Here is a 16,740-nt window from a genome sequence, read left to right on the forward strand (position 1 = left end):
TGGTTATGTTGGGGAAAGAACAGCGGGACTGTAACCTTCAGCACTAGGCATTGCTTATCTCTTTGACACACTGGGGAAATGTGCTAATATAATTACTTTATAAGTATAAAGTATCCATGCTAAGATAATCCCAGTGGTCTCATCACTGTCCTCACCCATTACTATCTTCACATTTCATTCAACAGTCAAAGGTTAGATTTTAAAAATAAACACTCCAACATCCATCTGGCTTATCAAGTCTTGTCTAAGTCCAAAATGGCTACTTCTTTTCTTGCTCTATCTGCAGATGGAATCAATTGTACTTTCATGACAGCTAAGGCAATTTCCAAGGTGCTATCTTCGAAGATCTCATATTACACAGTGTAAGTGTGAGCACCTATCAGGATTTCCACTCTAGGACATGATGCCACCTACACCGCACCAAAACCAGATGAGATGTGATTATGGTTAGAAAAGACAGAACCAGTAGTTTTTTTAGGCTTTCGTGTGCGTGTGTGTGTGTGTGTCTTTGCCTCTAAGGATCACATGGACATCAGTGTGGGTCTTCTAGTTTACCTTACCCCATACACCAGGGGTTAAACTTGAGATAAGTAATGTTGCAGCTTGCTTTCTTCAAATACAACATAAAATATTCAAACCAAATGCCTGTTTTCACATACAAAAGTAAGAAGGGGTACAGGGCGGGAGGTTTAGATTTTGCCGCCAGGATTATAAATTCCAAGTCTTTCTTTGCAGAGATGTCACAAGTACAGAAAGGTAGTGGATACTGAGATATTGTTAAAGCATATGTTTCGGGTAGTAAAGGTATAGATAGCAAGAGAGCTAATTAGACAGCACATGTCTTTATGGGGGGAGCTGCCAGCTAATTTATGAGAATCTCCTGTTTGAATATCTTATAAAGCTGAATAACAGGCAGAAGCTTGAATCACACAGAAACACAACCAGGGTGTGTGTATGCACAAAACCAGACAAATATGCAGATAAAAAAATAAAAAGTTCTGGCACATATACACATTCACTCACTCATCTATGCCCAGATCTGATGCTACAGCTCAGCTGTGCTGTGGGAGCTGTGAAGACTGTGACGATGTGAGGGCAAAAAGGCGTTGGAGGCTCCTACCAGGCTCCTTCCTAATGGTGGATTTGACATTTACCCTGGGAGGCTGTGGGCTGTGGCTGCTGCTCCCACAGAAATGATTCAACTTGTTGTGCAGCATGTAGAGCAATCTATTCTGATGGATGAAGATAGCTATGGTGAAGGAGCTAGAGATGTCTCAGGGCTCTGTGTGCCTACTGTACCTTGATTTACCAACAGACCACATCTGTCACAACTCTTACCTGAGCCATCTAACACCTATGTTGTCAGTTATCTACGTTAGTACATGATGGAGAAAGACAGAAAACATTCGAATCACGAGATAAGTGCCTTCCATCTCATGGGTTTATGCAACTTCTGCAGACAGCTCTACAATGAGCATCCCAGAACCAACTGTCACCACATCAGCTCCCCTAACTGGTCAGACCTGACTGAATCCTATTCTTGCTCAGACAGTACTGTTAGTGCACACTTTTTCCTGACATTTGTCTTTTGACTTCTTTACCTTTTCTGAAAAAAAAGTTTTAAACACACGCATCTGGAAAAATCTATCCATGTAAGATGTGAAAATATATTCCATCTATATACCGTTTATAAAAAATAAATAAATTAAGTCAATGTCTTTTTAGAAATTTGACATGTTCAAACACATAAGGAAACTGAAGGATGTGTGTGTGTGTGTCACTGTGAGCTAAATACTTACATTGGCATGCTAGCATTCACACTGCATTAGTCATTTTCTGTGACATCACTTTCTTCTTCTTCTTCTTTTTTTTATGAGTTAGACACCATTTATTACGGTGCACTGTTGTTACAAACTGCAAATCCCTGACTCATCACTGTAAACTAAATGCCGTGGTTGGCCATTTTTGTCAATGCGTAGGCTCAGTCACCGTTCTATCTTTATTTCTTTTGCCACTTTTGGGAACGCTTCCTTCATACTCATGTTTCTATAAATATGGACCTCATTAAAAGGCACTATAAAAACCTGGAACATTTTTTCTGTCAATCTGCATAAAAACCTGAACCTGAGGTAATCATTTTAAGGCAACTGCCAGGTCCACTGGAAATGAACATTTTGGTTACTGCCAAGATTTTCTGTAAGATGACACTTATCTTTACTGATTCCTTGACCTAATTTTTGCCTGTCTGTTTTTCTTCTTCTTAAGCATTATGCACTCAATTGTTTTTAACAGATGTTGTGCTATATGTCATTCTTTACAGCATGGGGGGAAGGGGGAGATGATGTCATGTGATCAGTAGAGTGCAAATCCTGATATTGTCCACTACATTTAACTTCAAATTAGGGCTGGGCCATATCATACCGTTCACAGTAATACCGGTATAATGTTGGCCAACGATAAGAAAATGAAATATCACAATAGAATATGGGTAAAACGCGCATGCGCAGTGCCTTTGTTTTCATACACACATGGCAGAAAAAAGCATGGTGGCAACGGAGAATGAGAAGGGCGAAAGCGGATCGTTGAATGAAACGGATGAACCAGAATTGGTTTGTAAAAATGCTGCAACTTCAGTGGTGTGGAACTGGTTTAGCTTTCGTCCGTCAGATACACAACAAAGCACTATTTTTGGTAACGCATGCTAGCGGGCCGTTGTTATTACCGTGTTTTTTGGAAAATAAGGCACGCTTAAAATTAATCCTTTGATTTTTCTGAAAATCGACAGTGCTCCTTATAATCCCGTGTGCCTTATGTATGAATTCTGGTTATGTGGTACATGGCGCTCGAAAATCTGTCAAATGTTTTAGTACGAATTTGCTAAACTACAAACCCGCACCGCTTGATGGATTGTCGGAGCATTACGGCTATCGTAGGCAGGAGCCTCGCGGAGTGATACGTACTGTGCTTCAACATAATATTACCGTATTGTGTGTGTATAACCTCTTTTTAAGTTTTGTGGATAGTATACATGGTTATGCTGAGGATATGTTGGCCAATTTCCACTGGAAATGCCTTTTGGTTAAACTGTCAGCGAGGAATTTGCATTTGCACTGTTACATTTTTATATAACTTTAATGCACATAAAAAAACAGCTGCTTGTTTAAGTGAAAATACATTGGGGTTTTTTTGTTTTTTTGAACTAATAAAGTTGTGGAGCTGTAAAGTGTTTTGTCTAGTGTCAATTATATCGTCAGTTATATCGTTGTCGCAAATTTTCAAATGTATATCATGATAAATATTTTTGGTCATATCACCCTGCTCTACTTCAAATGTAAATAACGCAATTCTAGGCTTTTTTACATGAAGCACTGCAGAATCACACTGGTTAAAGACTAGTATGCATAATTTGGATTAGAACTTCCTATGCCAAAACCAGATTTTCAAATGCAGCACTAGAATAAATACAGTTAGACTCCTAAATATTTGGACAGAGACAACTTTTTTCTCATTTGGGTTCTATATTGAACCAAAATGTATTGTATTGTATTGAATTTTAAATGAAAGAACTCAGATACAGTTGAAGTGCACAATCCCTTCATTTCAGGGACTCAAAGTTGGACAAATGAAATAACTGAAACTAAAATGTTAATTTCTAATACTTGGTTGAAAACCTTCTACTGGCAATGACAGACTGAAGTCTTGAACTCATGGACATCACCAGATGATGGGTTTCCTCCTTTTTAATGCTCTGCAGCAACTTTCAGTTGTTGTTGTTTGTTTGTAGGCCTTTCTGTCTGAAGTTTAGTCTTGCTCAATTGAGTTAGGATCAAGTGACTGGCTTGGCCATTCAAAAATATCCCACTTCTTTGCTTGAATAAAGTCCTGGGTTGCTTTGGCTGTATGTTCTGGATCATTGTCTATCTGTATTATGGAACGCTGCCCAAACAATTTGACTGCAATTAGCTGGATTTGAGCAGACAGTGTCTCTTAACACCAAAGTATTCATTTGGATTCTTCTGTCCTGTGTCACATCATCAATAAACACTAGTGTCCCAGTCCTGCTGGCAGCCATGCATGCCCAAGCCATCACACTGCCTCCACCGTGTTTTACATGTGGAATGCTTTGGATCATGAGCCGTTCCTCACCTTCTCCATACTTTTTTCTTGCCATCATTCTGGTAGAGGTTAATCTTGGTTGTATCTGTCAAAAGGATGTTTTTCCAGAACGGTGCTGGCTTTTTTAAAATGTTTTTTGACAAAGTCTTAGTGTTAGGTTTTGTATTGTTGATTGTCATTTATGCTTAGAAATATTTACTTATGTATGCTTAGAGTTTTATAAGTAGTTTTAGATTGATAGAGGTTTGATCCTTAATAGTCTGCAAACTTTGTGTGCATTAGAGAGCACTCTAGGAGCATGAGAGAGGTCGTACCTTGCCTCTGTCAGTGTGCCCCAGGGTGGCTGTGGCTACAATGTAGCTTGCCATCACCAGTGTGTGAATGTGTGTGTGAATGGGTGGATGACTGGATATGTAAAGCGCTTTGGGGTCCTTAGGGACTAGTAAAAGCGCTATATAAATCAGAATCAGAATACTTTATCCATCCCGAGGGAAATTAGGGGTTACAGCAGGCAGCACGCTAATGGCGCATGCGCACTCACAAAGGAACCTTCTGACCAACTTTACACAAACATCACATTGGGCAGACATGTCAGAAGGTAGGCTGATAGGAAAAAAACAACGAAAATACACTACATGAGGTAAGAGGAGGAGAAAAAAAAACTCCACTCAGACTGAGCTCCTAGTGGGAGAACAGTTTGATAAAAGAAAAAACACCTCAGCACAAAAGCACATGACTATCAATACACCATAGAAACACGAGACAAGCAACAGGGCGGGTAAAGGGTAAGAGAGAGCCGGCGTAGACAGCGCATCCGGTCCTGCAGCATCTGTGCTGGTCCAGTTGACTGCTATCATCCCCGGTAGGGCACAAGCATCGAAGGCGTTGGAAAGGGAGGGGGATGAGTGAGTGCTTATCAGTGTAAGTGTGTGTGTGTGCGTGTCCATAGTTTAGCTGAGACAGTGTCCTTCGGCCTATCAGGCTAAGTAAACAGTCCTCCAGCCAATCCAGGTGTCCTTCATGGGGCGGGAAGAATAGTCATCACACAGTCGTTATCAGGGAGTTGTTTTGGTGGGCTCCAGCCTTGGGCCTGCAACTGGGGCCGTGGTGTCCAAATGTTGAATATTGTTGATTTCTCCTTTGTGAGCAGCTCGAATTCTAGCACTCCGAGGCTGGTCTCTCGATCTCCCGTTGAAGAGCTGCGAGCCTCCCCATGATGGTATCAAACTTCTGTTCCGTGGTGTTGTCAGTCTTTTGATTCTGAGACCTCACAACTGCAGTGATCCGTTCCGCGATGTTTTCCAACTGTCGCTCAAGGGTCTCATTTTGAGCAGGCCTCTCTCTGATGTTTCCCCTCATACGCTCAATGGTGTTGTTTTGAGCCTTCACAGCAGCTGTAAGCGTCTCCAAGGTGTTGACCATATTACGTTCGTTGTGAGAGGTCGCACCTCGTCCCGTCGCTTCGAATCCAGCGGGCAGCCTTGTGGGGGTTTGAACAGCCGGTTCCGCTTTCTTATTTCTCTGATAAACCAGGGCTAAGCCAACGCCGATCAGCATGAACCCTGTTATCATGGTTCCGAATAGGTAGATATCTTCAGCGTCCTCGATCGACAGTCCCGCCAGGCACACGGTCCTCCAGTTCTCCACCCGTCCATCGTGTAACCGGCAGGGAAAGTCCCTCCAGGGCACTCAGGCTCTCCCGAGCCCCGACTTCTCGTTAAGGGTGTCAATAGCACTCAGAGACCAGTTGATCAAATCCATAATTCTCTTTTAGGTTTAGAGAACGACAGTGAGAGACTGTTCCAGGGAAAGTAAATTCACACAAGACAAGACAAGGACATAGAGGCGAAGCAGGGAAGATAAGGGTGAGGAGGAGAGGAGAAAGTGCGACCGCCTTCGCTGAGAGCTCAAGAAAGAATGCTTAGAGATATAAATACAGGCCATTTACCATTACAGGCCATTTATTGTTTTATGGTAGGATTAACGTAGCTACGTCTGTTCTAGTCTAAGTGCTTTTTGTTTAGATGAACTGCTGGACTTCCTCACCGTGTTATCTAGGGTGAACCATCTAGGGTGAGGGGGAGACTACCCTCTTCCTGACCAAGGATGTACCCTTTTGTGCTTTCATGTTATATGACCCTTTGATCAGCAGGACCACACACACACACACACACACACACACACACACACACACACACACACGGTACTCTTTGTTTGTATGTAGACGTCATATGTTAATGACCCTATGCATATTCATGTAACCACAATAAAAGGAGTGCTATGGTGAACCTGGCTGAGAGTCTGACGGAGGTCAAGTGGTGGAACGACTTCAATACACCTCCCTCCTGCAGAGTGTTTTTCACTTGCTTGGCTGTTGTCAATGGGTTTCTCTTCACCATGAAAACGATTCTGCAATAACCCACCACTGTTGTCTTCTTAGGCATCCAGGTCTTTTTGGATTGCTGAGTTCACCACCACTCTCTTTCTTTCTCATGATGTACCAAACTGTAGATTTTGCCACTCCTACTATTGTAGAGTGGCAAAAGAGAGAGAGAGAGAGACCTGTGCATGAAGTGTGGTGGAAACAAAACAGCAAAAGTCAGAGTGAATTCATGACGATGTTTTTGTGAAGCGTAGTTTGGATCTTCTTTCGCAGCTGGTTCGGTCAATAATGTTTGGAGAGAGATAAAACTAACAGCTTTAGAACCAGCGCAAAAAAGGCGTAAACACAAAGCTCGGACCCACCGAAACATCAGAATCAGCGAGCTGTCTGCTTTCAGCCCCGACCGTGTCCATGCCATCAGGTGAGAAAGGCGACATCTCACTGATTCTGATCCATCGGCGGGTCGCGCTTTGTGTTTACATCTTTGTGCAGAATCTGTGTACCTGCTCTCATTTACTGTTTTAGCTGTTTGGTGGTTCTTGAAATTTTGTGAGGTTTAACCTGAGATTCTGGTGTTTCGGGCAAAATAAATTAATATTAAAAAATCGATTCAGGATTTTAATGAATCGATATCACGTTATTCAAGCCAGAATCTATTTTAATCGATAAATCGATTATCAAAACCCACCCCTAGTTTAATTCAATTAATATCAATGAATTGAATGAATATTAATAAAAATCAAATGTCTGTTGGATACAAAAAATAATAGAATTGTTCATTATTTCATCAGATTGAAGCACACACTTAAATACTGCTTTATCGGAAGACCTTTTTACAAATTAGGCACAAACAAAATTTTATAATGGATGTGTTTGAATTGTTCTATTTTATATTTTGTGATTAATATATAGTATAAGAACCTTGTGTTCAGACACAAAAAACTGAATGTTTCATTTTTCATTTCAGCTGTTAACAACAGAAGCTGTGTGTAAATTCCATGTATAGGAGATACACATGCTTTTTCCTTGTCTCTTTATAGTCATACACTGTCAGAAAAGCAGCTGAAGTAAATAGTGTTTTAAGTTCATGAAAGTATGTTTAAAACCTAGAATGAGACAGCTGGCATACCGTCAAAGGCAAAAAAAACGCATTGAACTGTGACAGGACATACTTCACTGCTGCCTCTAAACAAGTCTCTCTTTTGCTTTGAAAGCTTTTCTTTGCTCACTTCGCATCTGTGAATTCACATAGCTATGTCAACATTTGCAGAGTGTTGTAGGAAACTACAATGGGCCACTATTAAAGAGCTCTATTTTCTACAGATACAACAAAGTCAACATATGATTGGGATTAGCGTGGCCAAAAAATGTTGCATTCTGATAATAAAACCTAACTGATACAGAATTTATACAGAGAGGTTTTTTTTTTTTAATTAATGACAATACAGGGAGTGCAGAATTATTAGGCAAGTTGTATTTTTGAGGAATAATTTTATTATTGAACAATAACCATGTTCTCAATGAACCCAAAAAACTCATTAATATCAAAGCTGAATGTTTTTGGAAGTAGTTTTTAGTTTGTTTTAAGTTTGAGCTATTTTAGGGGGATATCTGTGTGTGCAGGTGACTATTACTGTGCATAATTATTAGGCAACTTAACAAAAAACAAATATATACCCATTTCAATTATTTATTTTTACCAGTGAAACCAATATAACATCTCCACATTCACAAATATACATTTCTGACATTAAAAAACAAAACAAAAACAAATCAGCGACCAATATAGCCACCTTTCTTTGCAAGGACACTCAAAAGCCTGCCATCCATGGATCCTGTCAGTGTTTTGATCTGTTCACCATCAACATTGCGTGCAGCAGCAACCACAGCCTCCCAGACACTGTTCAGAGAGGTGTACTGTTTTCCCTCCTTGTAAATCTCACATTTGATGATGGACCACAGGTTCTCAATGGGGTTCAGATCAGGTGAACAAGGTGGCCATGTCATTAGTTTTTCTTCTTTTATACCCTTTCTTGCCAGCCACGCTGTGGAGTACTTGGACGCGTGTGATGGAGCATTGCCCTGCATGAAAATCATGTTTTTCTTGAAGGATGCAGACTTCTTCCTGTACCACTGCTTGAAGAAGGTGTCTTCCAGAAACTGGCAGTAGGACTGGGAGTTGAGCTTGACTCCATCCTCAACCCGAAAAAGGCCCCACAAGCTCATCTTTGATGATACCAGCCCAAACCAGTACTCCACCTCCACCTTGCTGGCGTCTGAGTCGGGCCACGGGCCCATCCATCTGGCCCATCAGGACTCACTCTCATTTCATCAGTCCATAAAACCTTAGAAAAACCAGTCTTGAGATATTTCTTGGCCCAGTCTTGACGTTTCAGCTTGTGTGTCTTGTTCAGTGGTGGTCGTCTTTCAGCCTTTCTTACCTTGGCCATGTCTCTGAGTATTGCACACCTCGTGCTTTTGGGCACTCCAGTGATGTTGCAGCTCTGAAATATGGCCAAACTGGTGGCAAGTGGCATCTTGGCAGCTGCACGCTTGACTTTTCTCAGTTCATGGGCAGTTATTTGGCGCCTTGGTTTTTCCACACGCTTCTTGCGACCCTGTTGACTATTTTGAATGAAACGCTTGATTGTTCGATGATCACGCTTCAGAAGCTTTGCAATTTTGAGACTGCTGCATCCCTCTGCAAGATATCTCACTATTTTTGACTTTTCTGAGCCTGTCAAGTCCTTCTTTTGACCCATTTTGCCAAAGGAAAGGACGTTGCCTAATAATTATGCACACCTGATATAGGGTGTTGATGTCATTAGACCACACCCCTTCTCATTACAGAGATGCACATCACCTAATATGCTTAATTGGTAGTAGGCTTTAGTAGGCTATACAGCTTGGAGTAAGACAACATGCATGAAGAGGATGATGTGGACAAAATACTCATTTGCCTAATAATTCTGCACTCCCTGTATATAATGATTTAAAAATCTAATATATAAGCCCATATTTTCTTTTCTTTCAGACACACAAAACTTTAAAACAGACTTCCCTAATATTTGTCATGTGAAGTCATTTATGAGTCCTTACTGAGATAATATTCCAATGTGGTTTAAAAGTTATGTGTTTTAAGGTCACAATGAGTTGTTAATTACTCGTTTATGCTCTGCTCCACTGGTTGTTGTGTTGGTGACGTTCCAAATACACGCTGCCAACAGGTATGCAGACTGCCCTATAGTGAACAAACTATGCAATATCAGTACTTGTAACATAGCTGAAGGGTGTTTCTAAGATCTCTTCTTTATTTTTAATATTTTCATTTATTGGTCATCATACATGTCAATATCAATATATTAGCAAATAACTAATATAAATAATATCTGTATATGTACAAAGACCTTTTAATTTTCTAACACCACCTTTTAAGATGTTCTGAATAAATTACATTACAAAATGCACATGAGGGAACAACAGTTTTCAGCCCTGAATAGTACAAGCTGGTTTCCTCTTAGGTTGATTACAACTCCAAGATCCTACGCCAAAGACAATGTGCCAATATATAGTCTATCTCACCTTGTATAATGCCTTAGGTGAAACCTAGGGCAGTTAAAGTTCACAAATGACTTGGTACTCAAGGAAAGGTTAATTTCCTCGAGTGCATAATAACACTGAAGGTGACTTGCATGAGTCACATTAACCACTCAGAGTATCATTTTGGCAGCTGGACAGTAAGAGGATAATGTTTAAATAGATTTTAATACTAGAGCCAAACGGAAACTCTAAACGTTGGAGGAGGGACAAAAATACCATTCTGAACATTAAGACGGATATGCCCACCAATCCCCAGTGGAAATTACACCACTGTTCATGGTACATATGAGACTGGCTGATCTGTTAACTCTATCAGAGAGCAGTGAGTCATTCATTCATTAACATTTCTAGGTACAGATCTCATCTAAGTTCTATTCATTCACTATTGTCTCTGATTTGTTGACTGTTGGGCTTTAATTCTTTTGAACCATTCAGAAACATGTAATATAGCAATATTTTTAAGGTGTTTTAGACACTGTAGTCTGTGGTGCTGTGTCTATCTATCCATCCATCCATCCATCCATCTATGAATTGTCATGCTACTCTTTTACAGTCACAGTGGGGCAAGCTAAAAGTATGCATTAATACAGTTTTGGCCGAAGTCTATTAACTGTGCCATGGGAATGGCCATAATTCAGAGCAGCTTGTCCTCATTAAGACTTAGCAGTCCATCCAGCTGAAGCTTCTTACTCTGAGGGCAGCTTAGGCCTTTCATCCCCATTTTCATATGGACCTCAGCCCCGTCTCACGAGTACAGGGGTGATAGTGATGGTGATGGCAAAGCTGCCCTGTGAGACCTCTGGTAGCCTTTAGCATAAGCTGTGTGACATGAGGTCAGCTGCAAGCTGTGCAAACTTCTAAAGGTTCTTGTCATTCATCTAATTTTGTCCTAGATTCATCTTAGGATGCTTATGGTGATTTGCAGAATTCCGATCAATAAAACATTTGTCCCGAATTGTAATTGTTATAGAGGGATTTCAGGTTATATTGCAATTTTAAGACCTTTATCGTGACTGTACGTAATTGCTGGGCACAAGGTTGTTGCAGCAGTAAAAAAGAGTTAAACCATGGCCACCTTACAAATGCTCCAATTACTATACAGAGTATCGACACACCAGGATCAAAGATTATACCCTAAGGAGCCCCCAGATGACGGTTCCTAGATTAATTGTTTGATCCAAAAAGCCTTGTGGCTATCACATAATTAAAACAAAGTATGTCTAAGAAGATTCTCAGTCAGCCAGATCAGGATATCGCTATATAGGGAAGTGGACTTCTTGTGTGCTATTAAATGACTTCTGGGAATCACCAGTTTCCTATTTAGACATAGAAAAACTGACAGATTCATGGTGACTCTGTACTTATGAGTCAGCCACAGCTAAGCCCTGCCTCTCAGGGTGAGATGAGATATTAAAAAAGTCAGAGTTAAAAAAACAAAACAAAACAAAACAGTACCTATTCTTCACAACTTTTTATGAATTCTGGTCATCATTCTCAACATAAGCGAACATTTAACCCGAGTTTTGTAAATATGAAGATATCCATCATATTTACTCTACCTAACAGAAGAAGAAATGTGAAATGTAAATGTAAACTCATTGCAATGTGACATTAACGGCATGTCCGGCATGTGCACCAGAGGAATTTGTAGACTTGTAGTACCTGACCACTACAAATAATGGCCAAAAAAAATAGAAGTCAAACTGCAATAACGTTGAAACCTAAGACAAAATCGCATTTTTGGGCTCCTTGTGACCAACATGGATGAGCATCGTTGAGAGCGTTTTTTTTTTTTAAGATTTTGCAGAGAAGACTATGTCAAAATAAGTCGATGCACTCAAATGATACTTGTCAACTTGTCAATCTGTTGGAAAGATGGCAGATACTCAGTACTTTGAACAGGCTCTGATGTTCATCCAGTAATCAAAGAACCCATCTGTTAAATCTGGAAAGTATGGAGCTGAAATTCCTACTAAGACAGCAGAGATAGAAGAAAAAGTCTCTGGAGGCAGGGAAACTATAGCGCAGAACCTAATGAAGGAAAACCGTGAGAACCATGTTGTACTCTGCAGCCTGGAAGACAAATGTGGATGGTGAGGAGGGGGTGAAAAATACACAGACACAAGAGATAGAGAACGAGGTAGAAGACAGCGAGAAAAGCAATTAGTGTCTTCTAATTGCTCTCATTAGAAGAGATGTGGCCGATTTGGTAGATTTATGATGAACAGTCATAACTTGAACATATAACTGGACTATATAGCTGTGTGGTTTAAATTTCATGAAGCACACAGTAGCAGCTCTCAGTCTGATAGCAATACGACTGATAAGATCAGATCCTATCATCAAAACTTCACTATCATCTTTCTTGTGATAAAAAAGTAAGAAATGTCTGTAAAGAGAATGACAGAAAGATAAAGCCGGAGTCTGGATAGAGGGAGAATGATACAGCAGGAGAAATGATGAACAAAAATGATGGTGTCAGAACAGAAAATGGAAACGACGTAAAGCAGAAACACATTTTAGCAAAGAGTTTTTTGCAATAATAATATAAAGTATGTCTAATTATGAAAACCATAATAATGGTGCACCCTGCCTGAAAAATTTATGGTAAATCCTACAACTCTTCTTTATCTTGCCCATAACATAATGAAGCTGCCACTGGCTAAACACATATGAAAGGAATCCACTCCGAGTGTTTAATCATAACAGTCATTTTCTTAAAGAAGACACTTATACTAACAAATTCCAAAGCAGTGCTCTCACTTGAGTGTGCTTTATGATTTGTGTTTTCCTAAACATTGAATAACCAATTTTATTTAGCAGAGAGCAGGGTAAACCACAGGGTAGCTTCAAGACAAACTATTAGGTCTAGTGGACATTATTGCTTAAGCACTGCTCACTGTGGGATGGAGGGGGGAAAAAAGTTGTGGTGTCTGTGTGATTGAGTGCTGGTGTGTAATAGGGAATATGCAGGCTGAAACGCACTGTAATTAACAAGAATAATATCGCTTCCCTCCTCCGCTGTGGGCTATGAGCAAGGGAGGCTGTTATCTGCTCTGTCCTAAACCTGAGTAATGCCTTAGAATCTCTGATTGAGTCAAAGGTGGGGAATTATGATAAGGCTGTTGCTCTCCAATACCAAGTGGTCATGATGCTGGTTTCTACATCAGCTGTAAGTGGAAGAGAATGTATGGATATTTTCTTATGAAGTGGTTACAGTGGACCTTGATGCTGTGCTAACTTTCCATTCTAAAACTTTGACGTAGAGGAATCACACAAAACAGAGTGTGAACATCTACACACTGGTGCATAAGTACTTTGACAACGACACTTGTTGTTTTGCCTCTGGATCAAACACGATATGACTGAAGTGGAGACTTTGACCTTTCTCCACCACATAAACTACAATTATAGTCATGTTTATATGGTCTACCATCTACGAAATAGGACAAATTATAGACAAAAAAAAAAAAGCAATGGCTAACTGAAATTCCACCATCTTGATTATTCATTTCAAGTCCACTGTGATGGTTTATCGAAGCACAATTTAGGTATTTATTCCCCAAAACCTATTGAGCTAACTTTAGGCTTTAAATAAGCTAACTGCAGCTTTCCAAACAAATCCATCTAAATTTGTTCTCAAATCTGACAGAAAGGTGAACACAGAAATTAGTTGCATGGGGCAAACAAGTGCAAATTATAACAGTGCAAAGTTAGAATGGCTTTTAAAACCACAACACATGGGTGGGAAGTCTGAGATTGAAATTATCTTTCAAGCAAGTATGAAATCATTTTTTTTAAATTTTTTTTTTAAATGTGGCTTACCGTTCAATGATGTCACTGATGATGCAGGCAAACATTTGCAGGCCCTCTGGAAGCTGCAAAGCAACTGGAGAGAGACCGGAGAAAGAAAACAAATAGAAAAGTTACATGCTTGCATTAGAGGGATGACAAGATGTTATTTGATACTTTCTCAACTGTACAGCTATACATAGCTGCTGCTTCTGGTTCAGAGTGCTCCACTGACAGCAAACAGTGACATTTCATAGGATTTGTCCTCTCTCCACAGTAGTGCTCTTGGTTTATTTTTGTGGGTGACAGGTTGTTGGAAATATAGTCCAAACCAATAACCCCAGGTCTGTCTCTGCAGCTCAAGGCCTGCTACTAGATCTTTTCTTTTTTTTTCCCCCACAAGGTGGGTGGATATGACTGGTTGAAGAAAAGAAAAATCACTTTTCTACAGGTTGATGCTTGAACAGGTGTTGTGATAAATAACTCTTTTTAAGGCTTTTTTACTTACAAAGGCTCTCATTTTTACACAGCCTGAGGTTGTTTTTTTACCCCAGCAAAACAATATCTTTATGTTCACCTGCATTCCTTACTTGGATTCACTGTCTATGCCACAATCCTGTGTATTTGCTGTCTGCAAATATGTGTATGAGTTTGAAGGCTGACATATATAAAGGGGAAACTTATGACACAAATGATCGGCAAATTGTTTTTGTGTTTTTAACCATTTTTTTTTTTTAAAAAGAGAGAGAGAAAGACTGGTGGAGTTTAATTTTTTTTTAATACTTTTAAGTCGAGTATTTGTTTGCACACATTAAATTTATTCCCAAATGCGAGCAAAACACTTGCACTTGCGAGCACTGAAGATAAAACGAATCAGTTAATTTGCACCGATACCTCTACTGATATGCTACACCACCTGAGATGATAGGGCAACATTTACCAAAGTGCCTAGTGTCTCATTTCAATCTCTGGGCTTTTTTTTTCTCCCCTCTTCTTAAACTGCTCTCTGGCTGCAATCAGTGAAATGAAACACGTTCATGCATATTCATTTTTAAAAAAATAAATAAGACAAATCAGTGTTATATGAGAGATTCTTAGCCACTAGAAAGCAGACACTTTTATTAAATGTACTCTGTCATAGACAAGGAAATTTGAAGTGTTTTTTTGTTTTCTCAATAATGATGACTGGACATCATACTAGACACAAGTCCAAAGGGGACTGAAATAAATTAGCTTAAATGAACATTTTGTAAGCTTTTAAACTAGAAATATACCAAACCTAAGAAGCAAAAGCATAAAAATCAATAAAATGTCAATTGTATCTGTTTTTGTGACATTTTTTTAATGTTAAAAACAATGACACCAATATACAAATTCTTATCATTTTGTTTTCAACAACACAACATTTATATTCAAAATATATCCCAGCCACTTGCCAGCTATATTAGAAACAGTTGTGGACTGTGATTACTGGTTACAGGGCAAATATACTTGGATTTACTTGGAAAACAAAGTAACTACAAATTGAAACTGGGATTTCTTGACAAACAGGCTGTGGTGTTTTTGCAGTACGTTTCCTACATAATTCACTAAGAATCCAATGATGTTCCAGTTACATTAATCCTATCATTTCCTCACAAAGCAAAAAAAGCTAACATGCTGACATCAGCAGAAGCAAACTCAAAGAGAAACGATTTTCAGTGATTTTAAAAAAAAAATGAGTTGAGAAGCCGACAGTTTGTCTGGATAAAGGATGCAAACATTTAATCTGTGATTAAGATGCTTGGAAACCAATTTTCTATTTATATTACAGCAAAGGCTGACTGTGATGCTGAAAGACTTGACTTGCGTATAGATATTCTAAAAATCAGGAAAAATGTGTACCTGTGATGGTAACAAAGGATTTTTTTTGTGTGTGTATATGTCTGTCTGAAAATTCTGAAACACAGGTGTTGGCTACAGTAGTTTGCTGTTTGGGATTATATTAGTCTACACTGTTTGTATACTAGCAATATCTCCTGTCAGTTGTTTTCTTTTTTATTTATACCTTTTGTGGAAGTTAATATTGCAGACATGCAGGCACAAGACTTCAACAGTTCAGTGTGAAGTCTCTGCCACCAAGTCTGACACACTGAGCGAGTATCTGGGAACAAAGGCGTTATTTCAATCAACCGTGACATTTTCTTCCCGTCAAACTCTGTCACACCTTAGTTCAATAAATCCATCAATGTCTCAGTGGAGAATTACAACTCGAAGACCTTGAATTCAGTGTAGAAATGTTTTCAGATGACTAGCCCTGAAACCATTTCAAGACTTCGGCGCCAGTGACGGCATTAAACAATAAAAGCTGGGACAAAAAAGACTGAGCAGGCTGAAAGTGAATAGTCATGAGATGGAGTGATAGATAGAGCAGTTCTAAGGAGAAAGAGTCAGAGAAGTTCTTGCTGATGAAAGGTTAAGGGATCACCAAGTGTCATGCAGGCTGTGAGAGGCAGGTCATTACCCAGGAAAGGCCAAGTTTATTAACAGAGAAAGGTTTCAGACCACACCTCTGCCACAGCTGACAGAAACGAAGAGCTTTCTCCATCTACTCCATCAAATGAAAGGTGAGTCAGATAGAAGAGGTGTGTTAGGCTGTGTGAATGCATGTTGTTGTGTTACATAAAGATCCTGCCACTTCCCTCTTGCTCTCGTTTGGACATTCTTGACCAAATAAGAGTAACAACCCAACCATGTGGCCAATATAAGCGATCAAATAAGTATATTACAAGGCTAAATAAAAATGCAGTTCATATATACATGCCCCTTTCTTAACTTTCTCAATAGGAAAGAAAGTAAACATCCCCTTT

The 16,740-nt window shown here is 39.5% G+C and overlaps 1 protein-coding gene across 1 annotated transcript in view; it reads right to left on the minus strand.

Annotated features, from left to right (window-relative positions):
* dph1 (diphthamide biosynthesis 1) overlaps positions 1-16,740 on the minus strand; it is a 74,304-nt gene that overhangs the window by 44,707 nt on the left and 12,857 nt on the right. The window contains exon 3 of the mRNA XM_085243763.1: positions 13,925-13,988. Coding sequence (XP_085099889.1) covers positions 13,925-13,988 — 64 coding nt within the window. The remainder of the gene's footprint in view (positions 1-13,924; positions 13,989-16,740) is intronic.

This window comes from Mchenga conophoros, linkage group LG14 (genome assembly GCF_057382185.1).
Source record: "Mchenga conophoros isolate Kocher_MC1m ecotype Shallow Benthic linkage group LG14, M_conophoros_male_GT1.1, whole genome shotgun sequence".
Taxonomy (NCBI): domain Eukaryota; kingdom Metazoa; phylum Chordata; class Actinopteri; order Cichliformes; family Cichlidae; genus Mchenga; species Mchenga conophoros.